Raw genomic sequence first — 22306 nt, forward strand, 5'->3', positions numbered from 1 at the left:
TGTATGGATTTCAGCAAGACCTTTTGACAAAGTCCCAAATGGGAAACTGATAAAGAAGGTGAAGGCTCATAGGATCCAGGATATCTTGGCAAAATGGATAAAAAATTAGCTTTGTGACAGGAGTCAGAGAGTGGTGATAGAAGGCTATTTGTGTAATCTAAGTCCAATGTGCAATAGTGTACTGGGTCCCTTAATATTCATAAATGATGTAAATGAGAAACAACATTGATGGTCTGTAGCAGTTCAAGAAAGCAGCACACCACCACCTTCTCAAAGGCAATTCGGGATGGGAAATAAATGCTGGCCAATAAAGTAATTAAACAGAAGAGGGATGAGTGTACAGGAGGTGTCAGGATGCCAATTTCAAGACAAAAAGTGATGCCAATCTGTCATTTGGATCTGGTTAGCAATTCTACCACTGGCAGCCTCACAATTGACTGCCTCTGTGTCCGAAGGCTGGTAGGTTCTTGATGGTGCTGGACTAATCAGGAACAGGAATTCTAACACATCAGCAATGCCAGTGGAATAGGTAGACAACGCTGAGGAATACAGAAGATCTGAAGCTTTCATGAGCTAAGTTAAAAACAGTTCTGAGGACCAAGGGTTGGTAGGCACAGAGGGCCAGGAATGTCATTGGGTCACAGGTACAGCCCTTCCTTTGACCCATGAAGTTTTGTTCGGTTCATCACCCCTTGGATCCCTACAGTGTGGAAGCAGGCCATTTGGCTCATGGAGTCCACACAGACCCTCCTAAAAGCATCCCACCCAGACCAATCCTATCCCTGTGACCACACATTTCCCATGGCTATCCCATCTATCCTGCACATCCCTGGATGCTATGGGCAATTCAGCATAGCCAATCCACCCAACCTGCACATCTTTGAACTGTGGGAGAAAATCGGAGCATCCCCATGCAGACATGGAAACGATGCGCAAACTCAATCGAACCTGGGTCCCTGGTGCTATGAAGCAGCAATGCGAACCACTGAGCCATTGTGTCGCCCCAAATCCTAGACTGTTATCCTAGACTGTGACAGGGAGCCTGCCTCTTTGATAATAATTATTATAAGTTCTATTCCCCATGGTGGGAGAAAGTGAGGACTGCAGATCAGATTCAAAACGTGTGGTGCTGGAAAAGCACAGCCAATCAGGTAGCATCCGAGGAGCGGTAAATTCGACGTTTCGAGCATAAGCTCTTCATCAGGAATGTTGGGGTGGGGGCCCAAGAGTGCTAAGAGATAAATGAGAAGGGGTGGGGCTAGAGGGAAGGTAGCTGGAAATGCGATAGGTTGAAAAATGTGGGGGGGTGATTGTGATCATTCAGAGCAGATAGTTGGGAAGGAAGATGGATAGGTAGGACAGTTCAAATGGGCAATGCTGAGTTGAAGGGTTAGATCTGGAATAATGTGAGGGGAGGGGAGATGAAGAGACTGGTGAAGTCGACATTGATTCCGTGTGGTTGGAAGGTCCGAAGGCAGAAGATGAGGTGTTCTTCCTCCAGTCATCAGGTGGCTAGGATTTGGCAGTGGAGGAGGCCCAGGACTTGCATGTCCTTGACGGAGTGGGAGGGGGAGTTAAGACCATAAGACCATAAGACATAGGAGCGGAAGTAAGGCCATTCGGCCCATCGAGTCCACTCCGCCATTCAATCATGGCTGATGGGCATTTCAACTTCACTTACCCGCATTCTCCCCGTAGCCCTTAATTCCTTGTGACATCAAGAATTTATCAATTTCTGCCTTGAAGACATTCAGCATCCCAGCCTCCACTGCACTCTGTGTCAATGAATTCCACAGGCCCACCACTCTCTGGCTGAAGAAATGTCTCCACATTTCTGTTCTGAATTTAACCCCTCTAATTCTAAGGCTGTGTCCACGGGTCCTAGTCTCCTCGCCTAACGGAAACAATTTCCGAGCGTCCACCCTCTCCAAGCCATGTATTATCTTGTAAGTTTCTATTAGATCTCCCCTTAATCTTCTAAACTCCAATGAATACAATCCCAGGATCCTCAGCCGTTCCTCATATGTTAGACCTACCATTCCAGGGATCATCCGTGTGAATCTCCGCTGGACATGCTCCAGTGCCAGTATGTCCTTCCTGAGGTGTGGGACCAAAACTGGACACAGTACTCCAAATGGGGCCTAACCAGAGCTTTATAAAGTCTCAGTAGCACAACAGTGCTTTTATATTCCAACCCTCTTGAGATAATTGACAACATTGCATTCACTTTCTTAATCACAGACTCAACCTGCATGTTTACCTTTAGAGAATCCTGAACTAGCACTCCCAGATCCCTCTGTACTTTGGCTTTATGAATTTTATCACCGTTTAGAAGGTAATCCATGCTTGTATTCTTTTTTCCAAAGTGCAAGACCTCGCATTTGCTCACATTGAATTCCATTAGCCATTTCCTGGACCACTCCTCCAAACTGTCTAGATCCTTCTGCAGCCTCCCCACTTCCTCAGTACTACCTGCCTGTCCACCTAACTTTGTATCATCAGCAAACTTCGCTACAATGCCCCCAGTCCCTTCATCCAGATCATTAATATATAATGTGAACAGCTGCGGCCCCAACACTGAACCCTGCGGGACACCGCTTGTCACCGGCTGCCATTCCGAAAAAGAACCTTTCATCCCAACTCTCTGCCTTCTGTCAGACAGCCAATCCTCAATCCATACCAGTAGCTCACCTTGAACACCATGGGCCATCACCTTGCTCAGCAGCCTCCCGTGTGGCACCTTATCAAAGGCCTTTTGGAAGTCTAGGTAGACCACATCCACTGGGTTTCCACGGTCTAACCTACTTGTCACCTCTTCAAAGAACTCCAACAGGTTTGTCAGGCATGACCTCCCCTTACTAAATCCATGTTGACTTGTTCTAATCCGACCCTGCTCTTCCAAGAATTTAGAAACCTCATCCTTAATGATGGATTCTAGAATTTTACCAACAACCGTGGTTAGGCTAATTGGCCTATAATTTTCCATCTTTTGCCTTGATCCTTTCTTGAACAAGGGGGTTACAACAGCGATCTTCCAATCATCCGGGACTTTCCCTGACTCCAGTGACTTTTGAAAGATCTCAACCAACGCCTCTGCTATTTCCTCAGCCACCTCCCTCAGAACTCTAGGATGTAGCCCATCGGGGCCAGAGATTTATCAATTTTAAGACCTTTTAGCTTTTCTCGCACTTTCTCTTTTGTAATGGCAACCATACTCAACTCAGCCCCCTGACTCCCTTTAATTGTTGGGATATTACTCATGTCTTCCACTGTGAAAACTGATGCAAAATACTTATTAAGTTCTCCTGCTATTTCCTTATCTCCCATTACTAGGCTCCCAGCATCAGTTTGAAGTGGCCCAATGTCTACTCTTGCCTGTCGTTTGTTTCTTATGTATTGAAAGAAACTTTTACTATCATTTCTAATATTACTGGCTCGCCTACCTTCATATTTGATCCTCTCCTTCCTTATTTCTCTCTTTGTTATCCTCTGTTTGTTTTTGTAGCCTTCCCAATCTTCTGATTTCCCAGTGCTCTTGGCCACTTTATAGGATCTCTCTTTTTCTTTGATAGATTTCCTGACTTCCTTTGTCAGCCATGGCTGTCTAATCCCTCCCTGGATAATCTTTCTCTTCTTGGGGATGAACCTCTGCACAGTGTCGTCAATTTTACCCACAAACTCCTGCCATTTTTGCTCTACTGTCTTCCTTGCTAGGCTCTGCTTCCAGTCTATTTTCGTCAGTTCCTCTCTCATGCCCTCATAATTACCTTTATTTAACTGTAACACCATTACATCCGATTTTGCCTTCTCTCTTTCAAACTGCAGACTGAACTCTACCATATTATGATCGCTGCTTCCTAAGTGTTCCCTTACTTTAAGATTTTTTATAAAGTCTGGTTCATTACATAGCACTAGGTCCAGAATTGCCTGCTCCCTTGTGGTCTTCATGACAAGCTGTTCCAAAAAGCCATTCTGTAAGCATTCCATGAATTCCCTTTCTTTGGATCCACTGGCAATATTATTTACCCAGTCCACCTGCATATTGAAGTCTCCCATGATCATCGTGACCTTGCCTTTCTGACATGCCTTCTCTATTTCCCGGTACATGTTGCGCCCCTGGTCCTGACCACTGTTAGGAGGTCTGTACATAACTCCCACCATGGTTTTTTTGCCTTTGTGGTTCCTCAATTCCACCCACACAGACTCCACATCATCCGACGCTACGTCATTCAGCACCATAGATTTAATTTTGTTCTTAACTAACAAGGCAACCCCTGCCCCCTCTGCCCACCTCCCTGTCTTTTCGATAAGTTGAAAACCCTTGGATGTTTAACTGCCAGTCCTGACCCCCCTGGAGTGGTTGACTACAGGGCGGTGGCGTTGTTTAGTGTGTGTCCCCCAGAGATGTTCTCTGAAACATTTCACAAGTTGGCATCCTATCTCCCCAATGTAGAGGAGACCTCATCGAGAGCAATGGACACAGTAGATGAGGTGCAGGAAAAGCTCTGCGGATGTGTAAGGATCCTTTGGGGCCTTGGATGGAGGTGAGGTGGGAGATGTGGGCGGAGGTTTTATAGCTCTTGCGGTGGCAAGGGAAGGTACGGGGAGTGGAGGGTGGGTTGATGAGGTGGGGGGTGGCGGTGGGGGAGGGGGGGGATGGTGTGGACCTCACAAGGAACTCGTGGAGGGAATGGTTTCTTCGGAGTGCTGAAAGAGGTGGGAGGGAAATAACTCGTTGGTGGTAGGGTCTGATTATAGGTGGTGGAAATGTTGGAGGATGATGGACTGTATCCAGCGATTGCTGGGGTGGAAGGTGAGGACTGAGGTGTCCTATCCTTTTTCCCAAGGTAGGGGAGTCAAAAACTGGAGGGCATAAGTTTAAGGTCAGAGGGAAAGACTTCAAAAGGATCTGAGGGGTAACTTTTTTACGCAGAGTGTGGTCCGCGTATGGAATAACCTGCTAAAGGAATGGTGGAGACAGGTATAATTACAACATTTAAAAGGCATCTGAATGGGTACATGAATGGGAATCATTTAGAGGGTTATAGGCTAAATGCAAATGGGACTAGGTCAGTTTGGGATATCAGGTTGGCGTAGATGAGTTGGACCGAAGGATCGGTTTCCATGCTTTTTGAATCTATCAATCTATGACTCTACTACAGAACCCAAGTTCCAAATAACAACAACATACCACGCATTTTCACGACAAGTGCTTCCACCAAGCTCTCAACATTGGAATGAGTCACTTGTAAACCTTTCCTTAATCTGAATATTTATTTACCCTGTCTGTTGAAATCCTGACTCTAAAACAACTTTCTATCCATGCTTTCTTATTTCTCTTGTCACACAAGCATAATTTGTCTAAGAATAGTCTTATCTAAGAACAATGTTATCAAGTGCCTTCTCAGCCTTCATATGTTTTATAATTACTGCATTTCGTTTATCTACCCAACTAGTTCTTCACCCACAAGCTGGTATTGTGCCAAACTTGTGTCTAACAGATCGTAACTACTGGATGCTTGAAATGGATACAGATAATAGATAAAATGTAAAATTGAATACATGGGATATTACAAACTGTACAACCCTAAATTTCTGAGAGGTGGATGCCAGATCTCAGGGTAACCCCTTACATTAGTTGAAGGACCTTCTTCATGCCAACCTATCCAACCGCCCTGTGCACTGGGATATTCTTAGCAAATTAGCCCTATTTTGATAGTTTGACAGGCTCTTAATAAAAATTACCTCAATACTCGACCTGATGCTCTTGAAATGGAAATACTGCTTCGGAAGGGGAATCTCAAATGTTAATGTTGTATCTAGTTCCTCTAGTTCTGGATATGCAGCTTGAACCACATAACCATTTTCACAAAATATGAGTAACATAGTTTTCTCCTAATAGACAAGGAAAGAAAATATTAAACAAGGACATAAAATTAAATTGTCATAGTGTGTGACATTTACACACATAAAGACAGAGAAGGTCAGTCTAAAAATTCAGTTCAGGTAGTAGTGCAAAACTAGCCAATATAAAATAGGCTCCATGTTATGCACAAACCTAAATACTTAATAACATTTAATGCAAGGGAACCGAATATCACACACTACAGCTGATCTGAAAGCTGTTTTATGCTACCCCAGACAAATCTTAACCATTACATTTTTTTCCTGTTAACTGTCCCTTGTGTTCTTATGGCTTTCAATAGACGTCTTTAACAAGCTCAAAAAGATCTGTTTACTTTGAGCTAAAACTCACTCGTAGAAATAAGTGCCAACACTGATTGACAAGCTACAATCCAGAATAGAACTGTATCACCTTTTATCATTAACAAAGATACATTCATACAGCACAAAAGACAACAAAAAAATTTGCAGAGATGATATTTGAAAATGGTCAAAAGATGAATATGCTTAATGCCAATGGTTTGAAAAATAATTTTAAAAAGGATTTGATTTATTTTCACAATCCATCAGCTTTCTAGGTGATAAAATTAAATTACTGACAACCTCAATTTAATGGAACATTCTCCAAACAAGCCTTCAGTTTGAATGAAAATCAAGCTGGATGTAACACTTTGGATAGTGTCATAGTACAGCTTCTCAGAGTTTACAAGGTAGTCAAAATACTGAGATGTGGAAATGTTGGCAGGTTCCCAAGAATTTCAGCTGAGACATGCAGCCTACCTTCATCTTTGGAGAAAGTGAGGATTGCAGATGCTGGAGATCAGAGTCAAAAAGTGTGGTACTGGAAAAGCACAGCCAGTCAGGCAGCATCCGAGAAGCAAGAGAATCGACATTTCAGGCCTTAGCCCTTCATAAGCCCTTCTTCCTGCTCCTCTGATGCTGGCTGACCAGTTGTGTTTTTCCAGCACCACTCTATTCGACTACTTTCATCTTTGGAAGACTTTTCTCTTAGACTCCCTAGGTTTGTGATACAGAAATCAAATCCTGAAAGGGTTGCTAGGCAGCCATCAGCACAGAGGCCCCATTGCCTTATTCAAAGTCAGGTTTTTGAGCCATTATATGCAATAAACCCCATTTTATCTTTACAAAAGCTTTACTTGGCTATTTTTCCAAAGTCATTTGACTTTCAATGATCAGCAGGTAGAATAGCCTACATTAAATTGTTGATCTCATTTCCAAGAAACCAAATGGATTCCCTTAATGTGTCCAAATGGTTCAATACCTTTCAGTTTTCTGCAAAGTCCATAAATACAAATATGCATTCCCAACTACACAGAAATATGCATGCAAACACACGCATAGAGATATATGCACACGTACAGGAACTGTTTTATTGTCATCGTTGGCACATTCAGTAATGAGTATGATTGCCCACTAACGTAAATTCCATATTACTGGTCCTGGGTTCTGTGGATTCCTGTGTGGCTTATGCACCCAATCCTAGAGCTGTATATCTGACTTCACATTTGGCATGTTTTCCTGAAGGTGGAAAATGATCCTCAGCCTTGGGATGCTTGACATTCTTTTTTCCAGTTCCATTTTCCACATCTTGCCGAGGTGTTCTCAAAACATTGTGTCCCTTCATATAGACATTTCCTCCAAGTCAGTTTTTTTCTTCTGAACAAGGGTCTCTTTTGTATCAACATGTATATTGCATTTCTTGCGGGAAGCCTTCATGGAGGTTTTGAAACACTTCCTTTATCCTTTTCTCGTTCGGGTGCCTTCCTTGAGCTTGTCGAAGAAGATTTACTTGGCAGTTGAAATTCAGGCATCTTAAACACATCGTCGGCCAAGCGGAATTGGTTTTAGTTGATTGTGGCCTCGATGCTTGTGCTATTGACTGTTTCAGGGACACTGAGGTTAGCATACCTGTTCTACCAGCTGATGTGGAGAATCTATCTCAAACAGCGATGATGGAATTTCTCAAGGGTCTTGAGATGGTGTTGATATGTAGTCTAAGTTTCGGAGCCATAATAAGAGTCAGAACAGTTCGGATCGCTTATCCACAAGGATCTTGGTATCAGCACAGATGTCACAATCATTGAAAACGCTCATCTTTAGACATCCAAAGGCAGCATTCACAGATTTAATGAGATGCCAAATCTCCACACTACTGTCAGCTTTAGAAGAGAAGTAGCTTCCAAGGTAAAGAAAATGTTTCACGTTTGGGAAAATTTCTCCATTGATCTTAATGGAGGGATGGACCAGAACTTGACCTGGGATAAATTGGTAAAGGATTTGAGTTTTCTTGAGGTTGAGGCTGAGGCCAATTCTTTGATATGGTTCCACAGAGTCATTAAGCAAAGCTTGAAGATTTTCTTCCCAGAGAGTAGCGATGACATTGCAATCCACATGGTCAAGTTCCACAAGCGAGGTCAGTGTTTGTTTACAGGATGGATGAAAACCTTTTACACCTCAACTAGTTGAAATCTGAGAAAAAAAACAACACCCACTGGGTAGCTTGTTCTTTACAAGTTGACGAATTGTGATGATGAAGATGGGGAAACTATGAGACATCCCTGATTGACTTCAGTCTTGACCTCAAAGGATTCTGTCATGTTAACATCAGTGAGGACTATCACCAACATCTTGGGATGGAGGAAATGGAAGATGTTGATGAATTCCTCTGGACAGCCAGCCTTTGACAGGATCTTCCATAGCACTTCCTGGTTGATTGAATCAGGTGTTTTACTCTAGCATGGTTCCAAAACCTCACAGTAATCTGAATCTGACTGTTAAAAAATAATTCAATATTTGCCATGTCTTATTTGCATAGACTGTATAATCCCATTTGATACACTGGAAATTATAGGTGAAAAACATGTTCAACAATGCCACATAGAATCAAATTTTCATTTCAGTCCATAAAAGCATATTGCAAGATACATACATGGGTTGGTGGAGACCACTCCAAGCTCACAACTGGTCCTGGTACACTGATGAATCCCACTGGTGTATATTCATTCCCAGTTAGAAAGAAAAACACGGTGTTGTCTGTGCTCTAAGGGAAGAAGAAACATTGTAACCTGGAAAATGCTCATTTTAAATTGCTACACTTAGGGCTGAATTTAGCAAGGCACCACAATCCACCCCACATTTAAACGTTGACAGCTCACTTGTGATTCCAATGGCTGCCCACAGCAAATTTAACTGAAGCAATGTTAATTGGTTTAAGATATGGATTAAAGCCAGTCCGATTTTAGAGAGCTGCAGCTAATTTGGTGACTGGCAGTTCTGGTCTGATAGGAGCAGAGGCAGCACTGACAACTGCTGGTAAATCAGGCAATTCTAACATGTCAATGAATGTTGTAAAGACTGTAGTTGGGGGTCTCAACGAGCGCAGTATACAGGTATGTATATTCAGTAGATAGACTATGCTGAATTCAAGAGGATGAAACAGACAGCAATAAAGTGCAGGATGACCTTGGTCTCCTATATGCCCCTCTAAGGGTACCAATACCACAACTCTTAAGGTACCAGGGTTCCCAGATGTTTACCTGGCATGAGGAAAATAGCAGTAGCAGCCAGGCTGAGGTCCTCAAGTTCCAATTAATTGGTCATTTAGGAGGGTCAATAGGCCCAAGGGGGGGCAGGCTGCCTAATGTCTCCCCTTCTCTCTGTGGGATTTCAGACCAATAAGAAGCAGGTGAGTAGGCAACGGGAAGGCAGCTCCCCTTCAAACCCATCAGTGGGGATCACAAAAAAAATCCAGTCTATAGGGAATGTTTCTCATTTGTCACACTGCAAGAACAAATGACGAAACAGTGGCACTAATTGAATATATACACTGTAAAAAAATTTAGGTTTGCGTTTCCCCACCGATCACACTTCAGGCAAGGTAAGTAAGGTCATAGTCTGACCTGAAGGGTTAGTCTAAACTTGAACTCATTCAAAAAGGATTTAATGCCCCGAGCAGCACTGCACAATCTAATACATAAAATAATGTATGATTCAACCGACTATGAACATTATCAGAGGGCATGTATTACGCTGTTATTATACACTGTCACTCTAAATCTCTATCTCAGAAGTAATTATGGATTTTCCACATTAAGTCGGCATAGATTTGGCAATGCCGACTGTATTGCTTTTAATTGGATCTTCCCATTAATGTTAAACTGTAGTTTGTTAACCCTTATATGAAATATTGTGGAATTAGTGCAAATAATGCAAATAGTTTTTGTTGTAGTTCTGCAGGTGTGTCAGCCATAGCTCAACAGATAGCACATTCATCTTTAGTCAGAAGGTTGTGAATTACTTGGCCCATTCTAGAAACATGAGCAGAAAAATCCAGGTTTGGCACTTCAAGTACACTACTGAAGGCGTCACCCTGCATCTTTTGCATGAAATATTAGACAGATGCCTCACATGGCTGTTTCGATGGACTTAAAAGTCCGATTTTAAAGATGCGCAGGTGAATGATCCCCAGTGTTCTGGTGAACATTGTTCCATCAATCAAAGCACGAAAACAGTTTATCAAGTCATGACCATATTGCTGTTTGATGATGACAGGAAAAATGTAAGCAACTTTCATTTGGCTATTTTTAATCTACTTTGTCCTTCAATAAATCAACTTATAAATAATTTCCCAATGTAAGAGCTTAGATAAAATTTTAAAATCTCATGATTGCATATTCCAAATCACAGCAAATGTATATTTTGAGGGTTTTTTTTTTCAAATAAAGACCTTCTTTGGTCATTTTTATCTCATCCTTTTTCAAAATATGTTTTGATTGGACAGTCTTCCCTTCAGCAGTGAGAGTTTTCAATCAAGTTTGTGTACACATGAAATGCGTAGTTTTCGGATTGACTCAGCGTCAGAAGCATTATGAGGGTAGTTGGGAGTGACTACTTATTTCATGAGTTAGAATCTGTGAATTTTTTTACTGCAGAAGAAATGCTCAGGCAGAGTGGAAGAAATCTGAAGGATTGTACTGGTTAAGATGAGTGCCTGAAACCATGCAAGTAACATGTTAGGCACTCTGCAGCATAGCTACAATGAAAGGTGCAGGAGTCTGACTACATGAGAACAGCATGAGCCATGAGATGAGATAACAGTGGAGAGCAAAGTCAGACAGACGAGCAGTTGGATAGTGATGGAACAGTTCAGGTCCCAAGTTACTATCAATGCATTTTAAAGATGTTTTATGTACATACTTACACCTGTGGCAAGCATTTTTCCATTATGTTCATAAGCAATAGCAGAGACAGCAGCTGTGTGTGGCTTCAAGGCCTGTTTTAATCGAAACTCAATCTCACCAACTTCCGATCGGCCAGCAACATGTGCAAGACCTTGTGGGTTATAGATTTCCAAGATCCTGATAACACCATCTTCAAACCCTACAGCTATCATATTTCCCTTTGGGTACAGCTGCAAAGGAAAATATTTTAGATTTAGAGTCATACATCATGGAAACAGACCCTTCAGTCAAACTAGTCCACGCCAAATATGATCCCAAACTAAACTAGTGCTATGTGCCCACGTTTGGCCCAGAGGTGTTTTTGTATATTTTAGAGTTCCACATAAATACATGCTAAAAATCATGACTTTAAAATTGCAGCTCCAAAAACTTATTTTGGTTGGCAGAAGTGACAGCAGACATAAACAACATACTATGAATATTGATACGTATCCATCACTACTGATGACTGAAAGCTCATCACATCATATTGGCTGACATTTTGCAGTTTGATGACACGATAATGGTGCTCATTGTTAACCTGAGTTTGAAGGAGCAAGAATCTAACACCTTCGTAAGACCCAACAGTGCTGTGCAGTGTGGGTGGAATACATGCTTGAATCAGTTTTTTCGATATGAGTCACTTCACAAAATTAAAAATTTAAACACACTTTTAAATAGTGCAAAAAGAGAATCAGAATTATTTTGATACTATACAGGTTTTAATGTATCAGCCAAAGTTATGGATTCACATGCCACTCCACAGACTTGAGCACACAATCTGGGTGACTACAATGGAAATACTGAGAGGTTGCTGTACTCCTGGAGGTCTTTGGGATGACTGATTAAACAAAGGTCCTTTCTACTCTCTCAAGTGGATGGAAAGTAACCAATGACACTATCTGAAATCACAGCAAGAGAGTTATCATCTGTATACTCACCATTATTTATTCCTCAACCAACATCACTAAAATGGATTATCTTGTCACTAACGCACTGCCTTTTATGGGAGCAAGGTCCACACAAAGTGACTGCTGCATTTTCAACATTACAATGTGAAACCTAATGAGTCTTGCTGTGGAAGTTCAAACTGATATCACTTATTCTTAGTTGGTTGTCATTGAAGCTCATTCTGCTGCCAGGCTCTGATTTATCGATGTGCAACAAGCTTTAAGATCATCACAGCACATCAGCAACCAAATCATAGAATCCCTATAGTGTGGAAGCAGGCCTTTCGTTCGAACAAGTCCACACCGATTCTCTGAAGAGTAACCCACCCAGACCCATTCCCCAACCCTATTAATCTACATTTACCACATCCCACCATTCAATTACACTTTATTCGACAATAGAACATATCTAGAACTTGAAGAATTGCTGTGACAACCTGAAGAGGTAAACCAGCGAACAGCCTGTAAAAAGCTGATGATCCTTTGACTTTTTTAATTCTTTCATGGGATGTGAGTATTATTAGCAAGGCCAGTATTTGTTGTCTAACTGCCCTCAACAATGTTGTGGTGAACCAGCTGAACTGCAGCAGTCCACCTAGTGTGGATACTTCCACAGTGATAATAGGAAGGGAATTCCAGGATCCAGTGACACTGAAGGAATGGTGACATAATTCCAAGTGAAGATGGTGTGACTTGGAGGGGAATTTACAGAGGATGGTGTTCCAAGCATCTGCTGTCTTTGACTTTCGATGGTAATGCCCACAATGTTGATAACAGCATTTGATGATGTTTCTAGTAGGAGGGATGGACATGTGTCCTTTATACTGATTAGCTGCATCCTAAATGGTTGTGGTTCATGTTCCACAACATCCACATCTCTCTGAAACAACAAATGTGTAGTCTCCCCTTTCATTTAAATCATATGCTGCTTTTCTGTTCTTCTTGCTGAAGTGGACAAGTTCACATTTTTCCACACTCTATCTCATGTGACATTTTTTTGCCCACTCTGTTGTTCCATCTATATCTCTTTGCAGACATATTATATCCTCACAAATTGCATTCCTATCATCAGCAAATTTGGCTACCATGTTCCAGATCTCTCCAACAAGTTTGACCCCAAAATTGCTGGTTAAAAACCACCCCATTTCGAATCTTCATTGTACAAACTTCAGCCCGAATTTTCTGAGTATGCATCAGCATTGAGAAATATTATCCGTTCTTTGTGCCTGTCAAAAAATGTGCAGGCATGGTCCCAATCACCACTGTATTCTTGCTAAATTCTTTTTCATTGGCAACTTGCGACCATTGCAAAGACATCACGGGCGGCACGGTGGCACAGTGGTTAGCACTGCTACCTCACAGCACCAGAGACCCGGGTTCAATTCCCGCCTCAGGCGACTGACTGTGTGGAGTTTGCACGTTCTCCCCGTGTCTGCGTGGGTTTCCTCCGGGTGCTCCGGTTTCCTCCCACAGTCCAAAGATGTGCAGGTTAGGTGAATTGGCCATGCTAAATTGGCAGTAGTGTTAGGTAAGGGGTAAATGTAGGGGTATGGGTGGGTTACTCTTCGGTGGATCAGTGTGGACTTGTTGGGCCGAAGGGCCTGTTTCTATGTAATCAGTTCACTCAAAGGTTGCAGAAACAACTGCAATGAAATTGCACATACCACAAGAGGTGCCCACGTGAGTGCAGTTCCTCCTTGACTGTATTGCACAATGGCCATTGTTTTTTTTCTTACAAAGTCATAGATGCGTACCGTGCCTGAAATTGTAAAGGAAAATAAAACAAACATCTGAGCAAGTATCAGGATTGACTTCCTGATTAAAAAATCACTAATAAAACTAGCATTGACATAACATAATTCACAGATAGTTCTGTGGCATCAGAGAAAGCAACTCACCTGAAGCAATTCTCACTTCTACATAAACATTTATGAAATGGTTTTGTGCATATGGAGCACAAAATCAAGATCTGCTCTAAAAATATGGAGCTTGACAAAAGAAGAGTATAATAATCTGCAGGAGGATGAAGGATGGCTAGCAGAATGGGTAGGCAGGTGCCAGCAGCAAGTTAATCTGGAGACTAAACAAAATGCTGGAGAAATTCAGCAGGTCTGGCAGGATTAAGATAGAAACAGAGTTAATGTTTTGAGTTCAATATGACTCTAAACTTGAAAACAATAGGCAAAAGATTCATTCACAGATGTTATCAGACCTGCTGAGTTTTTCACTATGTGCATTTATTATTTTATTACCTTAGGTTCCAGAACCTTTTGAAGTTACTTATCTAATCTGCATGGAGAACTCCTGGTTTCCTTCTATGCAAAACACTTTCTTTCCCCTCCTAAGAGCAACAAATCTTTGGATTTATTTTTCATAAAGATTTACTTATCCATCCTCTACCTCTAAAACAAACCCCAGTCTCACTCACTTTAGCCTTATTTTACTAATTATAATCATAGAGAAATAACAGAATAGAAACAGGCACTTTGGTCCAACTTATCCATGCCGATCAGATATCCTAAATTAATATAGTCCCATTTGTCAGGATTTGGTTCATATCCTTTCAAAACCTTCCTATTCACATAACCATCTAGATGCCTTTTAAATAGTGTAATTGTACCAGCCTCCACCACTTCCTCTGGCAGTTCATTCCATACATACACGACTCTTTGCCCCTTAAGTCCCTTTTAAACCTTTCCCCTCTCACCTTAAACCTATGCCCTCTAGTTTTAGACTCCCCTACCCTTGGAAAAAAGACCTTGACTAGTCACCCTATCCATTCTCCTCATGATTTTATAAACCTCCATAAGGTTACCCCTCAGCCTCTGATGCTCCAGGGAAAATAAGCCCAGCCTATTCAGCCTCTTCCAATAGCTCAAACCCTCCAACCCTGGCAACATTCTTAAAAGTCTTTTCTGAACTCCTTCTAGTCTGCAGGAAACCAACCTTTTCCCTTCTCAGTTACCTTTCCACTCAACTCCTACCATTCAACATTCTGGTCCTTGTGTTATCTCTGCCATTGCTGATGGCTCCACTCTCCACCAAAACACCATTATCATCTCAAACTCAGAAGTGCTCACCATTGATTCTTTGCGCCTTACTAAATACTAATTTCTTATCTCCAAATCTTCATTCCCGACTGAAGGTATTTGAAACATCATTGCGTCCCACCACAGAGCATATCACTCCTCAAGTTCATGTTTAAATCTTTTCAGTGCAGTGTCAAGCCATCACAAGAGCCATCATTTACCAACTCTGTGAATCTGCCCCTGATATTTTATCGCTCTGGTCATTTTTTCAGAGTTGAAAAAGTTCAACTGTGTCATCCTTCTGCAGTGTCTTGTCTCCATTGTCCAGCTTTATGTACAACTGTTACAGGGTATTATTCTTAACCATTTGAATATGAACTGATTTCATACATGGAATGATTTCCTATCCCCTTTCTGAACTTTCAGCTCAGCAATTACACAAATATCGAATATCAGCTGCTTCCTTTTCTCCGTTTACACAGCAACATCATTATAGGCATCTGCTCCTTTTCAAAGTATACCAATGAAACCCACCTCTATCATTTTGATCGGCTAGATGTGTTAACAGACCAGTTTTTTGACATCTAGAACAAATTTAATCACTTGCCTGCCTCATCCCCAGATTGAACCAGTCTGCCCACATTCTCAGATTTTTATGGTTCATTGATGGGATTCATTTATTGCCCAACCCTAATTGCCCTGGAGTAAGTTGTGGTGATCTGTCTTCTTGAACCGCTGATGTTCTTGGGGGATAGGGACATGTACTGTGCTGTTAGGGAGGGAGTTCCAAGAACTTGACTCAGCAATAGTGAAGAAAGTAATATATTTTCAAGTCAGGATGGTATATGGCTTGGGTGGGAGCTTGCACGTGACAGTGTTCCCATTTAACTGCAGCCCTTGACTTCTAAGTGGTAGAGGTTGCAGATTTGGAGAGTGTTGTCAGAGGATTAAATAATTGATTGATTTTATTTATTGTCACATGTACCTAAGTATTTATTTCTGAGCAGTATAGGTGGCAAGAACATAAGCCATGGTGAGTTAATGCAGTGCATCATCAGATAGTAAACACCAGTGCCATCAGTGAGGAAGGGATGTGAAATGGTGTGAATGGTGGAACTCTCTGATTAACTCAAGCCAAACATGTCTTTCCTCTACCAGTGCAACCTTTCTACATGTTTTTGTCTCCTCCAAGCCTGACTTCACTCTATTTCCTCATCTCCCATCCTTCTGTATAAACTCTGCTGTATTTATCTTTTAGCACACTCAATTCCACCCATCCATTACTCCGATTCCTGCTAGCATATGTTAGTTCCTCATTTCAGGTTGAATATTCAAATTCATCTGTTTCATCTCTCTCTTCCTTGACAACCTCCTTTAGCCCCATGGTCCAACACTCCAAAACCTCCATTCTATTGAATTGGGCCTCCCTCAGTCTACACCTGCCAACCAAAAGAGAGCCTCAAATGTCTAAATCCTAAACTCTAATCCTCCCCCTTAATTCCATTCTCAGTCCACCTATGCTGCTGTAGACCTACACTGCACCTAGTCTTTCACTGTTGCCGGGTAAAAAAAAAAACCTCTTACTTAACGTCATGGTAAATGTGGAGAAAGTGAGGTCTGCAGATGCTGGAGATCAAAGTTGAAACTTTATTGCTGGAACAGCACAGCAGGTCAGGCAGCATCCAGGGAACAGGAGATTCGACGTTTCGGGCACAGGCCCTTCTTCAGGAAGGGTTCCTGAAGAAGGAAGGGTTTCTTCAGGATTCCTGAAGAAGGGCCTGTGCCCGAAACGTCGAATCTCCTGTTCCCTGGATGCTGCCTGACCTGCTGTGCTGTTCCAGCAATAAAGTTTCAACAACGTCATGGTAAATGTACCGACATTACATGGACTGCAACATGGAGTTAACAGAGTCATAGAAATGTACAGCATGGAAACAGACCCTTCAGTCCAACTGACTAGATATCCAAAACTAATCTTGTCTCATTTGCCAGTACTTGGCCCATATCCCTTTAAACCCTTCCTATTTATATATCCATCCAGATGCCTTTTAAATGTTGTAATCGTACCAGCCTCCACCACTTCCTCTAGCAACTCATTCTATACATGCACCATCCTCTGTATGAAAATGTTGCCCCTTAGATCCTGTGTAGGTCTTTCCCCTCTCACCCTAAACCTATGCCATCTAGTTCTGGACTCCCCCACCTCAGGGAAAAGACCTTATCTATTTATCCTATCCATGCCCCTCATGTTTTATAAGGTCACCCCTCAGTTTCTGACACTCCAGGGAAAAGAGCCCCAACCTAATCTGCCTCTCCATGCAGCACAAACCCTCCAACCCTAGCAACATCCTTGTAAATCTTTTCTGAATTCTTTCAAGTTTCACAACATCCTTCCTCTTGGGGGGAGAGACTAGAACTGCATACACTATTTCAAAAGTTGCCTAATCGACGTCCTGTACAGCTGCAACATGACCTCCCAACTCCTATACTCAATAGTCTGACCAATGAAGCAAAGCATACCGAATGCCTCCTTCACTATCCTAACTACCTGCTGCGGCTCCACTTTCAAGGAAGTATGAACTCCAAGGTCTCTTTGTTCAGCAACACTCCCTAGGACATTTCTACTAAGTGTATGAGCAGTGCAAGAAGGCAGTTCCCATCCATCTTCTCATGAGCAATTAGGGATGGGCAACAAATTCTGGCATTGGTAGTTACTGTTGTTTGTCAGATTCCTGAAGAAGGGCTTATGCCCGAAACGTCGATTCTCCTGTTCCCTGGATGCTGCCTGACCTGCTGCGCTTTTCCAGCAACACATTTTCAGCTCAGTTACTGTTGTTTGTCAGTTTATTTGCCTTAAAGTGATTCTATTTAACTCCAAAAGATGCTTATTCTTCTGAAAAAAAGCTAAGTAAATTGCAACTACATCTAATCATTTTTTATTTAAGTAAAGAAGTCAAACCCACAGTCAAGTGTTGTTGTTGCCATCAGATAGGTGAGTGGTGAAAGGTCCAAAGCCTGGATCGGTCCAGCATGGAAAGAAAACAGGCACTCAGGGTCTTGGGTCTGCAAAGTTCAGAAAAACGATTAATATACTGAGAAAAATTGAACACTGAAAGTAACAAGTTTGAAGGATGCAATGTTCATACAAGGTGTTTCCTTTATCTGACAGATTTGATCAATAATAGTGGGAGAGATGTCAGTTCTGGAAAATGGAGAAACCAGTTACATTTCACAACTACTACTAGCAAGAAGGATGTCAGTTTGGAACAGGGCAAAAAATAGAGTATCCTACACCTTAGGGCTTAAGGACAGCCATCAATGATGAAGTGATTAAAATCAGGATGTGGAAGATCTCAGGGTTAGAGATGCATGGATACATCACAGCAGTGTTGGCACACATTACAGAATTTCAGAAAGCATGATTTGAAATCAAGGATAGGAATTTTTAAACTAATAAATTGCTTGTCCAGAAATCAATGCTGGTCAGCAAACAAAGGAATAATATGAGTACACGACTCTGATCTGAATTAAAACATGGGCAGCAGAATTTTGGACCCTCATGTGGGACACCAGCTGTACAATACATTCAAATAGCCAAGTCTAGAAGTAATGAAAAGATGAATGAAGGTTTCAGTAGACATGTGCAAAGTCATCAATGTTGGTGGAAATAGTAATGACATGAATATAAGATCAGAAGCCTAGCTTGGGGGGTGTCAAGTATGCCCAAAACGTCGATTCTCCTGTTCCTTGGATGCTGCCTGACCTGCTGTACTTTTCCAGCAACACATTTTCAGCTCTGATCTCCAGCATCTACAGTCCTCACTTTCTGCTCGGGCCAAGTATAACACCAAGTTGCCAACAGACTGGCTTAATCTCAGGAAGGTTGTCAGGGAAGAGGGATAGAATCAGGAACAAAATTTAGACTGAGAATCGAAAACCATGACTTTAATCTTCACAATAATTAACTGGAAGGCATTTCTGCTTGTCAGATGTCAAATAAACAGGATAACAGCAGGAATGAAAACCATAGTTGTTAAGGATTCTTAAAGTATTGGGAATACTTCCACTGGAGCAGTGAAAGTTTTATAGAAGTTTTCAAAATATGAAGGTCTCCAATGGAATGAAAGGAAAAAGCTGATTTTGAAGACAGTGATGAGGAACCATTAATTTATAATTATTGGAATAAGGAATGGGGTTTGTGATTTTTGAGAAGATTTGTAGCTCAGGTTAAGGTTCAAGTTGTAAGTTTGCACACTGAGCCGGTAGGTTTGTTCTCAAATGTTTCATCACCATGCTGAGAAACATCATCAATGACCCTCCGTTGAAGCACTGATGTTCTGTCCCACTTTCTATTTAAGTGTCTGGGTCTGTTAAGGTGGGTGATATCATTTCCAGTTCTTTTTCTCAGAGGTTAGTAAATGGGGTCGATATTGATGTATTTATTGATGGAGTTCCAGTTTGAATGCCAGGTCTCTATGAATTCTCATGCAGGTCTTTGTTTAGCCAGTCCTAGGATGGATGTGTTGTCTCAGTTGAAGTGGTGTTCTTCTTCGTCTGTAAGGATACTAGTGATAACTGGTCATGTCTTTCGGTGGCAATCTGGCACTTGTGTATCCTGGTAGCTAGTTTCCTGCCTGTCTGTCCGATGTAGCGTTTATTGCAGTCCTTGCAGGGTACTTTGTATACGACATTTGTTTTGCTGGTTATTGATACAAGGTCCTTTAGGTTCATCAGTAGCTGTTTCAACGTTTTGGTAGGTTCGTGGGCTACCATGATGCCAAGGGGTTGGAGTAGTCTGGTAATCATCTCCAAGATGTCTTTGATGTATGGCAGTCTGGCCAGAATCGCTGAGCGTGTTGTGTCTACTTGTTTGGGAATCAGCGGACCATTTTTATTAGGTACCCATTGTTCTTGAATACATTGTACAGGTATTTTCCTTCTGCTACTCATAGTTCCTGGATGCTGTAATGTGTTGTGGTCCATTTAAATAAGGTCCTGATGCAGCTCCATTTGTGGGTTTGAAATGATTGCTCCTGTAGTTGAATATCTGGTCTATGTGTATTGTTTTCCTGTAGATGCTGGTCTGCAGTTCTCCATTGGCTGTTCATTCCACTGTGACATCTAGGAAGAGGAGTCTGTTGTTATTCTCTTCCTCCTTGGTGAAATTTATGCCAGTAAGGATGTCGTTAATGATATGGGAGATTTCCTCTAATTTGTTCCATTTCATGATGACAAAGGTTTCATCCACATAGAGGACCCAAAGTTTGGGTCAGCTTGTGGGGATGGCTGTTTGTTCTTCTGCTAAGAATCCTGATATTGGTGATCCCATGGGTGTCCCATTGATTTATTTGTAGGTCTTGTCGTTGAAGGTGGTGGGTAGTGAGGCACAGGTCGACTAGCTTGAGGATGCTGTCCTTGCTGATGGAGTTGGTGCTGTCTGGTGTTTGTGTCCTTGGTTCGTCCAGTAATGAGGTCAGTGTTTCTTTAACCAGGCTGACGTTAATTGATGTGAATAGGGCCATTAGGTTGAAGGAGACCATGTTCATCCTCTTCTGTCTTTGCATCTTTGATGATGTTCAGGAATTCTTGGGTGGAGTGGATGAAGTGGCACAAGTCTTCCACTACGTATTTCAGTTTATAGTGAAGTTCCTTTGCTAGTCTGTATGTCGGTGTGCCAAGAAGTGAGACGATGGGTCTGGGGGATGGGGGAGGGGGGGTGCCCTAATCTGTATACCTTAGGTAATCCATAGATCCATCAGGTTTCATTCTTTGAAGATCTATCTTGTTAATTTTGCCTGATTTGTAGAGTTTCTTCAGTGTTGCGGTGATATGGTTTTCTAGCTGTGGAGTTGAGTCCATTGCCACCTGTTGGTAGAGGTCCGTATCAGTAGACAGTGAGATCGCCTTTTCAATGTACTGTGTTCTATTTAGGATGACAATCATGAGCCCTTTATCTGCCAGTAGGATTACAATATTTCTGTCTTTTCTGAGACCTTCTGGGGCTTTCCTTTCCTGTGTGGTGAGGGTGTTCCCTTCTTTCTACCTGCTTAGTGTTGGTGCTACTATCTGTCCAATGGTCTGCTGGGTTTCTTCCATAAGTCTGTTGTCTTTTATGGTTAATTCCAGTGCTGCTAGGAAGTCCTTTTTGTCTGCATCGCTGTAGTTATAGTTCAGTCTTCTTACTAAGACGGCTTTTTCCGTATCTGCTAGTGGTCAGTCCAACAGGCTTTTTATCCAAGCTTCTGAATTGTCTGTGTTGTTCCTTTGTGCGAGCTTGTCCAGTTTTTTATGTAGGGCTAGTTTTTTCTTTGTCTTGGTCTGCTGTTTGTTTGATGCTGATGGCATGTTCTAACATGCTTGTCCATTCCTGGTCAGTCACGTTGGCATACAAAGCTTTTTGGCACAAAATTTTCCGTTTGTTTATGTGGAGGCAGTGTGAGCATCATTAATCATTTCTCGCAACATTCTGTGGCTGTTCTGTTCTGCTATTTTTCTGACTTGAGGGGTGTTGAGAGACGGTTTGTAATTGACATATCTTGGTAATACCTATTTCCTGAGGCATTCATGTAGGAAATATAGTTGTTCACGGGTGGCGCTCAGTCGGATGGCGTTGGTTTCCCATCTTCGGGTTAGTTTGAGTGTATTGCGCCCATAGATGTTTGCCCATACCTAAGCTACAATTCTTCTCAAAACCCAAAAACACCTATAGACGCAATACACTCTTTCAAAAGAATAAACAGGTTTCACCATGAACTGACGCAGAGGGTTTTCTTTTCAGAAACAAGAGAGATCAGCTAGAGGAAATGAGAATAAAAAAAGACGTGCTAGAGAAACTCAGCAGATTTGGAAGAATCTGTGCAGAGAGAAACAGAATTAATATTGAGTCCAATAGGACTCTTCTTCAGATATTGTACTCCAAACATTCACTGTGTTTCCCTCTCCACAGATGTTGCCAGACCTGTTCAGCTTCTCCAGCATTTTCTGTTTCTTGTCAGGATCTCTTGCATCCACAGTATTATCCTTTTATTAGATAAAACCTCTTTCAACCATGATTTGGAGGTGCCAGTGTTGAACTGGGGTGTTGAAAATGTGTTGCTGGAAAAGCGCAGCAGGTCAGGCAGCATCCAAGGAACAGGAGAATCGACGTTTCGGGCATAAGCCCTTCTTCAGGACAGCATCTGCA

The 22306-nt window shown here is 42.0% G+C and overlaps 1 protein-coding gene across 1 annotated transcript in view; it reads right to left on the reverse strand.

Moving 5' to 3' along the window:
• Window positions 1-22306, reverse strand: part of cfap44 (cilia and flagella associated protein 44) — a 280936-nt gene that overhangs the window by 102560 nt on the left and 156070 nt on the right. Inside the window, exons 11-15 of the mRNA XM_087993074.1 lie at window positions 18087-18186; window positions 13759-13853; window positions 11126-11335; window positions 8855-8965; window positions 5746-5895 (exon numbers count right to left, since the gene is read on the reverse strand). Of these exons, the coding sequence (XP_087849200.1) occupies window positions 5746-5895; window positions 8855-8965; window positions 11126-11335; window positions 13759-13853; window positions 18087-18186 (666 nt within the window). The remainder of the gene's footprint in view (window positions 1-5745; window positions 5896-8854; window positions 8966-11125; window positions 11336-13758; window positions 13854-18086; window positions 18187-22306) is intronic.

Source organism: Chiloscyllium plagiosum, unplaced genomic scaffold, assembly GCF_037043375.1.
Source record: "Chiloscyllium plagiosum isolate Xiang-an unplaced genomic scaffold, Cpla_swu_hap1 HiC_scaffold_12, whole genome shotgun sequence".
Lineage (NCBI taxonomy): Eukaryota > Metazoa > Chordata > Chondrichthyes > Orectolobiformes > Hemiscylliidae > Chiloscyllium > Chiloscyllium plagiosum.